The 16,034-nt window shown below is 52.8% G+C and overlaps 4 protein-coding genes across 4 annotated transcripts; 2 read left to right on the forward strand and 2 right to left on the reverse strand.

The window, feature by feature from the left end:
• Positions 1-1,920: 1,920 nt before the first annotated feature.
• Positions 1,921-4,390, reverse strand: N7459_009210 (uncharacterized protein; the record flags this gene model as incomplete). Its single annotated transcript, XM_056948378.1, has 4 exons — positions 1,921-2,005; positions 2,059-3,699; positions 3,756-4,235; positions 4,296-4,390. The coding sequence occupies 4 exons, from the start codon at positions 4,388-4,390 to the stop codon at positions 1,921-1,923; spliced, it is 2,301 nt and encodes a 766-aa protein (XP_056795603.1).
• Positions 4,391-5,614: 1,224 nt separating this feature from the next.
• Positions 5,615-7,879, forward strand: N7459_009211 (Hsp70 family protein; the record flags this gene model as incomplete). The annotated part of the gene is made up of 4 exons (XM_056948379.1): positions 5,615-5,647; positions 5,727-5,850; positions 5,915-5,980; positions 6,099-7,879. 4 exons carry the CDS (start codon positions 5,615-5,617, stop codon positions 7,877-7,879), a joined length of 2,004 nt encoding a protein of 667 aa, XP_056795604.1.
• A 4,071-nt stretch (positions 7,880-11,950) lies between these two features.
• Positions 11,951-13,471, forward strand: N7459_009212 (uncharacterized protein; the record flags this gene model as incomplete). Its single annotated transcript, XM_056948380.1, has 2 exons — positions 11,951-12,340; positions 12,422-13,471. 2 exons carry the CDS (start codon positions 11,951-11,953, stop codon positions 13,469-13,471), a joined length of 1,440 nt encoding a protein of 479 aa, XP_056795605.1.
• A 567-nt stretch (positions 13,472-14,038) lies between these two features.
• N7459_009213 (S-adenosylmethionine-dependent methyltransferase) lies at positions 14,039-15,464 on the reverse strand (the record flags this gene model as incomplete). The annotated part of the gene is made up of 3 exons (XM_056948381.1): positions 14,039-14,817; positions 15,155-15,316; positions 15,383-15,464. The coding sequence occupies 3 exons, from the start codon at positions 15,462-15,464 to the stop codon at positions 14,039-14,041; spliced, it is 1,023 nt and encodes a 340-aa protein (XP_056795606.1).
• Between the last annotated feature and the right edge of the window lie 570 nt (positions 15,465-16,034).

Here is a 16,034-nt window from a genome sequence, read left to right on the forward strand (position 1 = left end):
CGATCGCAGGAAGCCCAGATGTCGATTCTCGGAGACAGGCAGGTAAGCACAGGGTGAATCGCTGATAGACTGCGGGGAGATGGGAAACCTTCTGATCCCCGCTAGTTGGTGGGAGCTTCGGGCGGTGTTCAGCAGCAGTATCGGACCGACTGCCGCCCGACACTGACGTCGTGTGGGGCGTCTGTGATGAATTATCTGGTGTATGTACCACCTATCCATGACTCCATTCAAAGCAGGGAGTGCGGGGACGATAAATATAGCTGAGGGGGTCAACATCCAAAAATGTGTGTACCAAATGTCGGTACGGCGTCAATGCTACTAAATGAAATGATGTAGTCGAAATGACTTCTCTTCATGGATATATACTCAGGGCTGTCAGGACCACTTCTAAAAGTGACCTTGAAATTCTCAAGGCCATTTACAATTTATCCACGGGCGCCGTTACAATTGAAAGAAGGTAGTTTGATATCTCAGTTTGAGGAAAAGTCACAAGCACCCGTGGATATTGTAAGTTGATCATTCTAGTTAAGCTAAACCTCCATCGTTGTTTTTGATAGGCAACCCATCTTTACATATGTATCCACGCTCCTATGGACTTGAACAGACATATCCAATCAAAGCCCTCTTGCCTTTACCCTAAAAGCTTTGCGATTTCTCTTGGGTTCTACTAGGCCACTCTTATTACCATCCATCATCCGTCACCTGAACCCCGTCTACCTCATGACTTCCGCACCTGACGTTATTACCTCTGCCACTAACAGATGATGGGTACCGTTGACCGAGGCGTTGAGAGCCCCATTCAAACACCTCAAACTCCACGGCTAATCTTTGCACAGTCTTTGATACCAACTCAACTAGAGATAATCAATCATACTCCCTATGACCACTACGGCAGTACTAACATATTGACAACCAAGTTCACACAACCTCCAAGGTGCTTCACAAGCGCGATTATAAGCTCACTTAAGGAGCAGCTTACCGGAAGCCCATAGATCCATCATTTATTCGACGTGCCTCTGCATACTGTGGGTCGATTTGTTCAGCCAGGAACGACACCTTACAGTTGCATTGAGGAAAAATACCAAACGAGTGCAAGCCTAGAGGGTAGTCACCAGTCCCTTCCCAGTGACGGAGTTGAAAGCACTCACCCCCAATACTCAATCCACCCGAGGTTGCGGCTGATAACCTAATGCATATGAAACCCAACCTTGGAAGCATGAAACCGAGAAGACAAGGTGAGAGATCACCTAGAATACGGAATACTGGCAGGAGCTGGCTGCCATACTGATGGAGAAGCTTCTAGACTGTGTCGGAAAGAGGAAATCTCTGAATGCAAACCGATGGTTGCATGAGGTCTCGATGATCCAACGATTGGGGGAGTAGACGATCTTGGATGGCGAATAGACGAGAACACGAAGAATTTTGCCAAATTTTGTACATGGAAGAAGGGCCAAGAAGGCGAAGAAGGGACATGCGCCAAGCGATGGTAATTAGGGCTCTGCAGTGAGCTCACAGTCAACTTTCCGTTTCTTGGAGGAGTCCGCTGCTTTTCATCCTGCGCGTAAGTTTTTCTCCCGTGATTAAGTAGTTCAACTGGCTCTAAGACTGGATTTTCATATATATTTTATGAAGAAGGATCATACGTAGCTGAACTTTTGTACGGGAATCAGCCATTCAAGACGAAAATGTGCAGCAAATATGGGACAAGGCGGCTGATCCATACACTCCGAACACCCCCAGAATGCAATCGAGAGACAAAACGCCGAGAAAATACAAGAGACTGCAGCAGCACCAGTCATCGAGAGCCAACGGAAATATGGAATCGAATGGTTCTTTTGTGGCTTTAGCAGATAAACAATTCCTTCGGATTTTCCAGTGCATGCCCAGCTACCGAACGTGAGCGAGAGTAAAATCGCTCCTTCACCGGTAAGAAAACACAGGAAAAGTTTTTCGGTCGTGAACGTTGAGCTGAAACTCGAAGATTCCTTCCAAAGTTGCAATGTATCTAAAAGGCATTAGTCCAAGGCTGAAAGTTCTCATAAAAGGGTTGAGCCTTACAATGTTCGCCCATCGGCGCCCCAGCCAAGACCGGCAGAGGCGTCTGGCTCTTCCGCACCAGATCCATGTACCAAGCTTCGGTCAGGAAGCTCATTGATGATATTTCTGATCCACCTCGGTGAATGGGCCTGCTCGAAACCAAGAAGCTGTTGGCGATGCCGTTGTTCCCGGTCGAGGGAGCGATTGTGTACCTCAGGAATTTGGCGCTGGCGTCGTAGACGCTCAGCCGCAAGGTTGGCTCGAATCTCATAGGTGGAGAGGCGAGACGTGTCGTATCTCCTTTCAGCAGCAGTCGGTGGTCGCTCAGATCGCCGAGGAGTCGAGTTCGAACGCTGAGATCGCAGTCGGGATAATGACTCTGGAGACACACCAAGCTCAAGCGCAGGGGGAGAGGGTCCGATGGCCTCTGGTGGCCGCGGCTCCATACCATTTTCATGACTCACAAGATCTGGATCAGCACCTCGTGAGGCAATGTCCGATCCGGTTGATTGGATCTCAGAAGGTGACGTTGTCCAACCGGGAGCGATGGTAGGCTGATGATCAATGTTAGAAACTTCTACTTCGGAAGATCGCCTTCCTTGAGATAGCACCACTGAGCTTTGGCGCCTTGCGTGATATGAGCGCTCAGGAGCGCCCATACGCCCCGAGCGACTATCGCGTGCGATATCAGAGGAGTCATATAGATGTGGAGGTGAAGTAGGACGGGAATTTTGAGTGGTCCCATCGGTGGAACCATGATATCTCGTGCGGGACGCAGGATGAGGATGTAGAGTTTCTCTGGCAGACCGTTCTGGACGTTCGGTATGTCCCTCTTCTAATCTTGAAGGCCATCGAGCGGTATTCAGAAATTCCATGATCAACCTCTCTCTTTCTGAGAGATCTTGAATCAAATTCTCACGCAGCGAGGAGCGTCCGTGGTCTTCTCCACCCCCCTCGTTCGTAAGGCCACCAAAACCACTGAGTCTCACCCGTGGCGCAATGTCCAGTTCGTCATCGTCATCCACACGTGCCCCCTCTGCTTCTTCTGAAACAGGTTCAACATGGACCTCATGCAGCAGTGGATCGTCCAAGTCTAGGTGCACAGTTTGTCTTCGTGTGAATGCTTGGCGAACATCTGCAACTCCCGCTCGACCATGGCCCTCGAGCCATACCAAAAGATCCCACGGGCCAGGCGAGAAGGTCATGCAACGCACAGCTCCACCTTCCGCACATGGTCGTGAAGATGGGAACTGGCATACCACGAAAGATTCATCTTTCATATCCTCAGGTGCCCGGTGAATCAGGTCAACATCCAAAACCGTGATTATGCCAGACTGAGATCCAATGGCACACAGGAGACTGGAAGGGGAGAAGGCAATGGTAAAACAGCACGCATCATCCAGCCGCTGCCCAATGTCCATCTCGACGCATCGGACCAGCTCCCAATTCCATCCTGCGAGTCTTTCACCAGATTCGATTGTCACCAATGCCTCCCAATCGCGGGAAATCTCGTAGAAATACGCACGGTTCTCATCACCTACTGCAGCCAGGAGCGTTCGATCGGGGGAGATGGTCGCATAATTCATACATGTCGCATGGTGGAGGATTTTCAAGACTTTTGCCCGGGTCAGAGAATAAATGGTCACGGTTCGATCGTTGTTACTATGATTTTGGAATCAATGACGTGAGCAGATCTCGGTTGGCGCTAGCTGATTTACCTGAGAATCAAGACATCTTCATCAGAGACACCAACGTGGTTACCTGGAAAGCGGTGGATCGTCACTGAGTTCACAATACTGCCCCCAAACCTGTGAAGGGAGAGTTCCGGCAACGTCCCTCGCCGTGGCGAACGGCGTGCCGAGGTAGCGCCGCTTGACGCTCCTGGCGACGACAACCTTGACGGGGGCTCGAGGTCAAGCGGGAGCGCACTGTCCACATCGGACTGTGGACGCGAGAATATGTCGCTATGGACCTGGAGACCTCGGCCATCGATCCTGATATAAGCGCATTCACCGTTATCCGGCCCACCGACGGCGATCCACCCATGGCCTGCGGCCAAGCACCGCGGCTCAAAGGGGATGACCGCTATGCTCTCCCGCCGTTGCGCAGAGACATGAATCGCGTAAATGACGCGGTCCACAACGACATAGATGCGATCAGGATCGGCGGTGCTGATGTAGTGCCGGAGTTGGGGATGGCTATGGATCCACCTTGGTCAGCACGAGTACATCGTCGGGGCTAAGGGGAGCGATACTGACAAGTTCGGGATCTTCAACGGGATGAAGCGTCGTTTGTTTGGGAGAATGAGGGACTCGGTCGGGCGATGTCTAGGATTCGATGTATGAGGCACCATGCCAGGCGATATGGGTGATAGGGTGGGGAATCCCCCCAAGCGACTTACAAGATCGAATCCGAGGTCATGGTGAGCAACTAAGCCCGCGGCGACATTATTGTCCAAGCGCTAAAGACAGAGGGGGAGATAGGACGGGGGACATGAAGCCACGCCTGGTTTAGCAAGCTGGAGGGAGGGACCGAATGCGCTGGTCGAAGTCGCATGAGCGCTTTCAACCGGATGACGTAAGACTCTGCTGGAGCTACCCGTGGACCTCTGTACATAGAAGCCGGGGAACCAGCCATGTCACGCATGCGGTCCAGGACGCCACAAGCACAATTGCGCTTGAGATCGTCTCTCAACGTGCTTTCGGACATCCATCCGCTGTAGAAAGCAACCGAGAACAAGCGTTCAACATGGCTGATTGTCGGTATTGAAAAAGGTCCGCCCTGGAGGCAAGAGGGTACTGGTGAAACGCAAAGGCAAGATCACCCAGGCCAAAGGTCTATGAGTGTCGTCATTGTTCTCAGATCTCTGGGGTCCAGTGCTTCATCTTTTCCAAGCCTCCAAGTGTTGTAGCTACACTTGTCAGGAAGCTCTTCAGTGCTGCAGTTGCGGACCAGAAGCCGACCGAGGCTGCCCTTTCCCCAATCGATGGGTTGTCAAGAGTCACACAACACAGCGCTGGACTCCCCAGACGTCCAAGGCCAATAGAAACACGATGGGAACTGGAGGCAGACTAGCTATCTCCATTCCCACAAAGGCTGGTCACAGACGCCATAACTCATCAACTCCGGAAGGCTTGCCGATTGACCGAGGCTATTGCTGGGCAAAGGACCACGAGTGCACAACTGATGCTCCGAAATCATGGGTGGATTACTGCAGTAGACAAAATAAAAGAACAGAAAGCAGGCTGACAAAGTGAACTTCCACGCCACGGCCTGTGAAAATCATTCGTGTTAGAATTCTCCATTCGATGTGTCCATCCCTTCCCTACGCCCATTGTACTTCCTACGCCCGTTCCGGGCGGTGAGTATTGCGGCTCCCGGATTGGCCCGTCGCGTGATTCTATCCAGTTCGACGACGGGCCGAAGCTCTCCGTGCAATTTCTACCCTTCTCTCTTCCCTTCTCCTTCTCTTTTCCTTCATCCTCCCTCTCCCCCTTTCTTCCCTCCCCATCGCTCTACGATTGATTCGTGAGAGTGCTCCTTTTCTGTTTTCATTTATTACTTAATATCCTTCACAATGCTGTCGCTGTCTTCTCGCATTTCTCGCGCGGTAAGTGCTTCCCCAGAGGAAACGAGAAAACTTCCTGTCACGCGTGTCGCAAATAGAATCACTGACTTTATCGCATCAGCTCCCCCGCGCTGTTTTCACCCGCGCTCCTGCCGCCAGAGTCCCCGGTGCTGCTTTCCGCCGATGGAACTCTACAGAGGGTGGCGAGGAGAAGGTGAAGGGTCAGGTCATTGGTATCGATCTGGGTAAGTCAAGCTATCCGCGAGCTATTATCTCCCAGCAACTGAATTCTAATCCATCGAACCATAGGTACCACTAACTCGGCCGTTGCCGTCATGGAGGGCAAGAGCCCCAGAATTATTGAGAACTCTGAGGGTAGGTGAAAAATTTTTCCATCGAGGCCAGCGTGGCCAAACCTTCAGAAATCAGACCCAGCGAGCTTCTGTCCATCGCTTAGTTGCAAAATTTCGTTACTAACCCAGTTTCTTGATAGGTGCCCGTACTACCCCCTCAGTTGTCGGTTTTGCGGAGGATGGTGAGCGGTTAGTCGGTATTGCCGCCAAGCGCCAGGCCGTCGTGAACCCTGAGAACACCCTTTTCGCTACCAAGCGTCTTATTGGCCGCAAATTCACCGATGTCGAGGTTCAGCGTGACCTTAATGAGGTCCCCTACAAGATCGTTCAGCACACCAACGGTGATGCCTGGGTTGAGGCTCGTGGTCAGAAGTATTCTCCCTCGCAGATCGGTGGTTTCGTCCTGAATAAGATGAAGGAGACTGCCGAGGCCTACCTCAGCAAGCCCGTTAAGAACGCCGTTGTCACTGTGCCCGCCTACTTCAACGACTCTCAGCGTCAGGCTACCAAGGATGCCGGTCAGATTGCCGGTCTCAACGTCCTCCGTGTCGTCAACGAGCCCACCGCGGCCGCCCTTGCCTACGGTCTTGAGAAGGAGGCTGACCGCGTGGTTGCTGTCTACGATCTGGGTGGTGGTACCTTTGATATCTCCGTTCTGGAAATCCAGAAGGGTGTGTTCGAGGTGAAGTCCACCAACGGTGACACCCACCTGGGTGGTGAGGACTTCGATATCTATCTGGTCCGCCACATCGTCGAGCAGTTCAAGAAGGACTCTGGTATCGACCTCTCCAACGACCGCATGGCCATCCAGCGTATTCGTGAGGCTGCCGAGAAGGCCAAGATCGAGCTGTCCTCCTCTCTTCAGACTGAGATCTCTCTGCCCTTCATTAGCGCCGGGCCTAAGGGAGCCGTCCACATCAACCAGAAGATGACCCGTGCTCAGCTTGAATCTCTGGTTGATCCCTTGATCTCCCGCACCGTCGAGCCAGTCCGCAAGGCTCTGAAGGATGCCAACCTCCAGTCCAGCGAGATCCAGGACATCATTCTGGTTGGTGGCATGACCCGTATGCCCAAGGTCACCGAATCCGTCAAGTCTATGTTCGGCCGTGACCCCGCCAAGTCCGTCAACCCCGACGAGGCTGTTGCCATCGGTGCTGCCGTCCAGGGTGCCGTCCTGGCTGGTGAAGTTACCGATGTTCTCTTGCTCGATGTCACTCCCCTCTCTCTTGGTATCGAGACCCTGGGTGGTGTCTTCACCCGTCTGATCAACCGCAACACCACCATCCCTACTAAGAAGTCCCAGACCTTCTCTACCGCTGCCGACATGCAGACCGCTGTGGAGATCAAGGTGTTCCAGGGTGAGCGTGAGCTTGTGAAGGACAACAAGCTGCTGGGTAACTTCCAGCTTGTCGGCATTCCTCCTGCCCACCGCGGTGTTCCCCAGATTGAGGTCACCTTCGACATCGACGCTGACTCCATTGTCCACGTCCATGCCAAGGACAAGTCGACCAACAAGGACCAGTCCATCACCATCGCTTCTGGCTCCGGTCTCTCTGATTCTGAGATCCAGTCCATGGTTGAGGATGCCGAGAAGTACGGCGAGCAGGACAAGGAGCGCAAGTCTGCCATTGAGGCCGCCAATCGTGCCGACAGTGTTCTAAATGACACTGAGAAGGCCCTTAAGGACTTCGAGGACCGCCTTGACAAGGCTGAGGCTGACACTATCCGTGAGAAGATTGCCACCCTCCGTGAGTTCGTTGTCAAGAACCAGTCTGGCGAGGGCACCGCTACCGCTGAGGAGCTCAAGGAGAAGACCGACGAGCTCCAGACTGCTTCCCTGTCTCTGTTCGACAAGATGCACAAGGCTCAGAACGAGCAGCAGCAGCAGCAGGGTGGTGAGCAGGGCGAGAACAAGCAGTAAATTTGCAGTTCCGGCTTGTACGCTCCCCCTTCGGCTCCTTTGACTGCCTTTGTATTCCCCCCCCCCCTTTTTTTTCCTCATTTCCCTTGTGTGTTAGAGACACCCTGATTTTTGGCTCGCATCTCCTTTCTCGCATCTCAACTGTATACATACTTCCAATGCCCTTTATCCCCCTTTTCTGTTCTGGTGTATCGGTGTTTTGATTGCCAACTTGTATGATCTACCTCTTTCTCTCTTCTTCTTTTGCCCTTATACCTCTGCGATTCGGTGATGAGGCAGAGAGTATGCCGGGATTGTCTACCATTGTATCTAATGACATTACGGTAAGGAGGGCCACCAAAAAGGATGCAGGCTTTATCTGGTGCATGTGACAATAGAAATCGGACCATTCTCCGCTCGCTTTTTCTCATAATCTCTCGCTGCTCTCCTTCGATCTCAGCTGTAGGGCCGTTTTTGCGTAACCTGCCCACACCGTGGAGCATGGGCGATTGGGATTGCCTGTTGGGTGTCTTCGCGCCACGATGGCCTGCGCCAAGTCCCTGTAAGCCCCCGAAACGGACGAATGAGGTTGAGCCGCGGCTGTATACTTTGCTCGTCCGGAATGCAACCTGCAAGCCTCTCCTAGTGCTATCATCGGCCACCCCCTCTCCCCGCTCTTGAGCGAGCATGATGGTCAAAAGTACCCATTCTATCCGCCGAAGCTAATATTCGAAACGAGCGCAAACGATAGGTCGGGCGCGTCTGACGCACAGGATTTATGGCTGAGGGTGGCCCGGAGCCAGCCAGACAGCCCATTCCAACTCGGTGTCTCTTGAGAGGCTGCGATGCCGGGACTAGGTTGAGTGTAGAGGACACACAGAATGTAAATGTGAACGCTGTTCAAGCTACTGGAGATGGACCAATCGCCTCTAAAGCCTCGATTCCTTGCATGAAACCCAGCTGCGGGCGGACCAACATGTTCAACCTGGGGGACGCGGAGCGATAGGGGCTACTGTGTATGTACATACGTGATACCCAGAATGCCTATAGCTGTAACTATCTATATACATACATACAGCCCCGGATATAGTATTGATTTGTATTTGACGCTCAGATAGGCATTAGCCAAGGCTTCTATACGCCAGGATGATTGTCGCGCGCGATGCGCCCGTGGGAATCTAGACCATTGCCATTGCTATTTCTCATGACCATCTACGATGACGGGTTCCTTTCCTCCTAGCGCTGAAGTAATCGGTGCAGGGGGTTTAGACACGAGTGTATGTACACTTCATGCGTGCTCACAGACCAATCTCGACTCGAGCCGCCGGTGACAGTGCGAAGCAATCGTGCAGACTTCCCTGCAGCGGCGCGCCGGACGAGCAAATCATCGTTGTACACACACCAGTTGGGCTTCAAAGTGGGTCTTTTGCAATGACGATGTTTGTGAATAATAATTACGAGGCTTGAGATCCTGGACGGGGAGGGCTATACCCCACGCGACCGCAGTGGATGGATCATGTTTTCGTTCTCCCCCCTCTCCCGAACACACCGATGTTACTATGGATGTAACTAACTATAGTTAGACTTGACTATGATTGATGAAAGAATCAAGGGATGCCCACTATCTCTGGAGGGACCAGACCAATCCGAATGGTGGCCGAGCTAGAAAAATTTCAAACGCCCACATCACTTTAGCCTGCGATCATTCGTTGGTCACTTTCACTCTTGTGAGACCGTCCGCCTTAGCGCGCCCCTAGTGCCGTGTATGTATATTATATTATTTCCCATCGTGTCTCCACTGCTACTCGGTTCCACTCTTTTTTTTGGGGTCGTTGTTTTGCTGGAATTATTATTATCACACACTAAATAATCTTAGCCCTGGCATCTGCCGATGATCTTGTGTGTTCTCTGCTTTCTCTTCTGGGGTGATGCAGTCAAATGACTGGAATGCGTTCGTACAACTCAAATTACAAGTATAAGAAATCATCAGTGCAATTCCTCCATTGCTCCTTATAGTCTAGTCCTCCGCCGAGTTTGCGGGCTCCATAGCTGAGGGGGTCAGGCTTGCCTAGCTGGGCCAGCTGGGCCGCCCAGCCGGTCCATATCGAGTCAACCTAATTTCCCAACTTTGCCTGGATTTCTACTCTGCATCGCCTATTCGGCCACAAAGGAATGATTTGAATATATATTTCCAGTGCCCGGCGTATTTGATGTGTACTTTTACCACTTCCCTATTTATTAGGATTCTCTCCCTGGCCCACTCCACCTAAAGAGGAAACAAACAACATCGATAGATCCATGCAAAACCAGCCAGGTACCAGCTACTCCGCTTTCGAGCCGGAAACGAGCGATGCAATGTAGTACCACTGTACCCTATACATCACCGTGTAATATCTGCCCTGTGTGTATACATATGCATCTGCCATTGTGATGTGATTTCATCCTACCTGGAAGGAATCGACGGAAGGAGCTTCTTGTGGGTTGTGGGAAGGAGAGTGACGCCAATCGAATGGCGTTCAACTCTCTTAGTTCTTTCTTTTCTTAGCTTTTTTCTCCTGTTTCCAGCGGCTTCGATGCAACCCATGGAACCGTCGACATCCAGGGACCTCTTCCCCTGTGTTACCTAATGCCCGCCATGACTGCACGCGCCTTGGCAGCGACGGTAGATCTGCGCGCTGCCATTGGCGGCTGAGCAATTCCAAGTAAGCGCTGTCGTGGCATTGCAAATCTGAAAAATGATTCGCCCTGCTCTATTTCCCCTCCCTCCCCACTCGCTAGGTCTCTGGAGTTCGCGCGCACACGCACTAAGGGGGGAAAAGGGGGAAACCAAAGTGATGGATCAACATCGGGTGCGCGACCTCCTGTTGTGGTCCTTTTTCCTCTCTCTTCCGGGCGGGATCCGGTAATAATGACAACCAGGAGTAACCAAGAAGTAATTTAGTCCCTAGTCAGTAGCAATCATAATCAAGTCATACTACTGGAGTCGCCCATCACATCGATCAATTTTCACTGGCATCAAAGACACATGGGAATGCTATGATTCGGGATTAAGTCGGCCGATAAGCCAGACCTGGACTTGGTTTAAGACTCGTCACCCTGTTCCAAATCCCGGCAGACGAATCATGCTGAGGTCTTGTTTAGTAGTATACAGACCACTCTCTACGGTGGGTATAGTGGGTATTATTAATTCGCGGTCAACTGACTTCCCTGATTTCCTAGTTAGTTAACTAGTGATGATTATATGTCATCATTTTATTCTTTTTTTTTTCTTGTTGGCATTGCTCGGCTGCTTGCTGTTTTGTGATCTCGGTTCGCCGTGATTCGTACCGACCAGGGGAAAATAGGAGACTAGGGAGAAACTCTCTCGAGGCCAATCTCCAATCTCCAGGAAATGAGGCATTGTGATTGTTGTGATTTGATTACATCGAGCTACTAGCGCCGAGCCAATCCATGGACGCCGCCTCTGACCGCATCCTCTCCGAAACTTGGTTTTGATGTTAAACACACTAAGGGGGCAGAAAGTATGATGATACGCTCGGTCGTCACAGCTGGGCCAATTCCATGCTGGAGTGATCGGATGAAGATCGCGATGCGCTGAGACTGGACGATAGTCCGAGAACCCATCGGTACGCTACTGTACCTAGGAGCGCCGGAGCACAGTAGGGTCGTCTAGGGTATCCATACAGTTCCCCCCCCCCCCCCCCCCTGATGGCCGATCCCCTTACTGGGCCGTTACCGGCGGGAAATTTCAAGATAACGGGGGTGCAGCCCAAGGGTCGCGCTAGCGGACATTGTCATTTCTTATTTTGTTTTGCTATTATTATAATGGTTGGCTTTTATGGGGACGTCTGTCAATCCTTTCCTAACCGTCGTCCCATAGATCGGGAATGGATCTTTTTCCTTTCGATTCTTGCATTGCCCACACCCGCTCCAGTTCTTGTCGGCGTTTTTACTCTTCTCTTTCCTGCTGATTGTTCGTTGGCCTTTCTGTCCTATTCCCCCCAGCTCTAGTCGAAAGCAGGAAATCCACAACATCACCGCACACCACAACCATCGCCTGGGGATCGCCAAAGCCACACGCTTCCCATCGCGATGACCGCCGCACCGCCGGTGGCTCATCCTGTCCCCGACAGTGGAATGAATGGGAATACCGGCCATCTCAGCGGGCTTCCCCGCTACCATCCCATCGCCATGAATCCCACACCTTCTCATCCGCCAATGCCTCCCCCAGATCAGCTGGTGCAAAACCATCATTTCCGTCACTTTGCGCCGCCGCCGCCGCCGTTGCACGATCCTCACCAGGGTCCGCCGCCGGTACCGGCACCTAATCCATCGACCCTGGAGCAGATCGAAGCTCGCCTGCGGCAGTTGGAACACGAGGAAATGAATCGATCGGCTGCCCGCACTCACCTTCTGGCTGTGCGCAAGCGCGAAGATGAAGAGTTCCGTCGAATGACCGAGAATGCCGAGCTCGAGGAAGAAGTACGTGGTCTTGGACTTGCTTGTATCACGCGCGTTGCGCTACCCTGCGTCCCATGCCCTCCATACTAATATCCCTCCCAGGAACTCCGAAGACACCGCAAAAGATTGAAGAGAGAGTCCATGGGCCTCGGGCCTCATGCACCCTCGGACTCGCCGCCGTTGCGGCCGACACCACCGCGTCGCCTCTCAGAGACGAGTGCGGCCACAACGCTTGCTTTCTTCAAGCAGCAAAGCCCACCCGAGCCTCGTCAGGTCCCTCTTCCTCCAGTTTCGCAGGGACAACCGCCGCCTCCTATGGCCCCGCCAGTCCATATGCATCATCCGGCTCATCATCCACCCCACCATCCGCATCCTCCTCCCCCATCTCAGCACCCGATTGTTCCTCATGATCCCAACGGCGCAGGATCTATTCGACGCAAGCAAAAGTACACTATCAAGAACGTCGAGGCGTGGGGAGAGCGCCACGGCCGCCCAGCAGCCTACGATCCGTCCGGCCGCGCGCTCTGGAAGCGGCCATCGGATGGCAGCTTGGTCTACCTGACCTGCCCGATTCAAGGCTGTGGCAAATCAGACTTTGTCACCCTGCACGGCTTCATGTGCCACCTGACCAAAAAGCACAAGGACCGCACATTGGGCAGCCAGTCGCGCGCGCTGGAGATTTGCGGCATCGTCTACGACCCCAACGCGCCGCTCCCGCCGGTACCAAATGCCCACCGTGCCTCAACAGAGAGTCCCCTAGGCCATGCACGCGTGGACCATGACGGCGAGCCCGAGGAAGGTGACGTCGAGTCCGAAGGCGACGAGGGCGAAGAGCTGCGGGAAGAGTCGTACCCAGTTAAAGCCGAGGCGATCGAGCGCTCACTCCCAGAACCAGAGCAAACGCCTGCACCCAGCGATACCTCTCTACCTCCCAAACCTGCCATCAAACAGTCCATTTCATCTATCATCGATCGTACTCCCGAGACCGAGCCCAGGGAAGCACTGGCTTCTATTCCTCCCTCTGAATCCGCTCCCCAAGGACCGACGCCCATCCTCATCGAACAGTCGGTGCCCGCCAAGCGGAAATACGAGTACACGCCCCCGGTCGCGGAAAAAGAGAATACGGAGCCAAAGGGCTCTGCGACCGAGTAAAAGGTCAATTCATATATTCATATTCCTGGCCATCAGTGTGTCCATACCACCGTGGGCCCAAATCTAGCTCAGTCCAGTTGACTATTCTTCGTCTCTTACCATGATCTGTGGCTGTGGACCCCGTCTGATATATGAAACCCCGTTGCATCTACCCTCAACTTCATCATTCCTTTACTTTTGGCTTTTCCTTTCTCTCTCAATACCCTGGCTTTACTGCTATCCTCTTCTTGCGTTGATTGCCGGATGTGTCGTTTGACACTGCCTCAACGCTGCGCTGTTTCATCCGCACCCGATGTTAGATTTGCGGACCCCAATGTCCATAACTGCATATCGAGCCTATTTGTTAATGATAAACGAGGTTTCTGGGTCGAGGCACATCTCGTCACCTAGACCCCTGCTAGTGGTTTCATAGGATGCATGATACTGCCAATAGACCCGACGAGTCAGTTTCGTAAATTTGAAACCACTGGCTTTCTCTATTGAATGGATATCTAAGCGATTCTCTATAAACAACCTTGTGATTCAAGTGTTTCTGACCCCTGATGATGATCAAAAATCCGAACACCCTCAATTCTTCTCCCTCGCCAAAAGCAAATGAACAAGATACCCCGATCCATTCTTCAATCCTTCACCCAGCACCTCATCATTCAGCCTCCAAACGCGGAATTCACGCAACGTCTCCCGCAGCCAAGTTTCAAACACCTCTGGTGCGCGCTGCTGCTGCGCAACAATACAGACCGTCGGCTGTAGATGGGGCTGTGACGCTCTCTCCTGCGTGGGCTCATAGGCCGGACGCAGGCGACAGATCTCGGCGCAAGTGCGCACGAACGGCGCGACGAGCGCCTCGTTATAGATGCAGTCGCAGGAAAGTAGAAGATCGAAGCCTCGATCTTCGTCATCGTCCTGATCCTGCAGGCTATCTCTCCGATGGCGGGCATGGCCAATTCGGCCACTACCGTCAGCATTAATACAGCCTTTCAGCAATTCCGGCTGATCAAGCTCCCAGTCCAACGTGGTAAAGGTGACATTGGTGGTCCTGGATACCGCTGGCGGAGAGGAGAGCTGCTTTTTGGAAGCTGACCGACCGCTCTTGGCTTTATGGACTTTGTGTGTGGACGAGATGGCTGCATTTTCATCTAGGTTCGTCCGGAACAAGCGGCGCACGTATTCCTGGTCAGTGGCAAGATAGTGCTGTACGGAAGTAGCCAGGGCCAGAGCGACCAACGCGGAGATGCCACACCCCAGTTCGACGACGATGGAGTCTGGGGAGAGCAGTGCGTGCGTCCAGAGCGGGTTGGATGGGGCCGCGATCCATTCCGCGAACAGTGGGGTGATCTTCCATAGCACTGGTTGGGGGCAGAAGAGAAAGACGCGTGCGTTAGTGGCGGTGGTTCCATCATTGTGAAGGGAGGGGGGGCGCATGTCATGTGTAGCAGGGCAGGGGAGCAACCCATGGTTGGTGAAGGTACCAGATCAGGCGGGTGTCAAGTGAAAGAGGTCCAGACCGAAGCCGAGGCTTAGTTCTCGAACCGCAGGGCATCATGTTTCCCCTCAGACCCTTCGGGGAAGATGACAGGATTGCGGGGAGCGTCCGTGCAGGGGGCGTTCGATGGGGGTCCTCAGTGCAGATCGGTCTTGGATCTTTGCATCGTGGGGGGGGGGGGGGAGGACGAGCGGACCTACCGGCGCCTGTGGTGCCTCCGGCTCGTGAGGAGGAGAGCAGAGTCGGGGATTGATGGATCGTGTATTCCTTGCCACGGATCGTCAGCTCGAGGCTGGCCGCACGGGAATTGATGAAGCCTAGGTTATCGGTGGGGATGTGCTGGCTGAACAGCAAGAATGCCTCTGCGAGCCGATGAGGGTGGTGAGAGGCGACAGAGGATCAGATCGCGCAGAAGCTTGGGGACTTACCCTCTTCGGCATCCGTAACTTCTTCACCGAGGGCGAGCAGCTCCGTGAGTCGAGGTCGAGGCGTCATTGCTGCACGGGACATTGGGCACTTGCATTTGCATCTGGATTCTTCGCGTTCTACAAGCGATCACGGGACCGCGAGGGCAGCAATCGAGTGATTCGCAAGTCTCGAATCCATCAACGCCGTCCTCCATCGACCGGACGTACTACCCCTGCAACGAAATTTCTAAAGGGGCTATTTTAGTGAGCTTAGCGCATAGTACTGTATATACCACTAAACCTATTATAACTTAGGCTAGAATTGGACCTGATTGAAACCGGGTAGAATATCATGTAAGACTATATGTAGGTACACGATCTAGAGCGTATTACACAGGAGGTATAGCTTCATTATAATCGATTTCTGTATGCTTTGGCTATGCAAATTTCATATATTCCTAGGGCATCCTGAAAAGTCAGGATTTTCTTTAAAAATTTGGATGCACGGGTAGTACTGACTCGTCGTATACTATCTTCTCACACGCTGTTGGGGCTCCCAACAGAACAAAACGGAAGATGATCGGCCGCGGGTAAACATCCATGCGCTGCAGAATAGAGAGTGTGTTTCGCCGGAAAACGAGCCCTCGTCTTGACTCGTATCTGAATTGCAAAA

Source organism: Penicillium hispanicum (assembly GCF_028827665.1).
Source record: "Penicillium hispanicum strain IBT 35686 chromosome Unknown utg000008l_segment0_segment0, whole genome shotgun sequence".
In the NCBI taxonomy this organism is placed as follows: domain Eukaryota; kingdom Fungi; phylum Ascomycota; class Eurotiomycetes; order Eurotiales; family Aspergillaceae; genus Penicillium; species Penicillium hispanicum.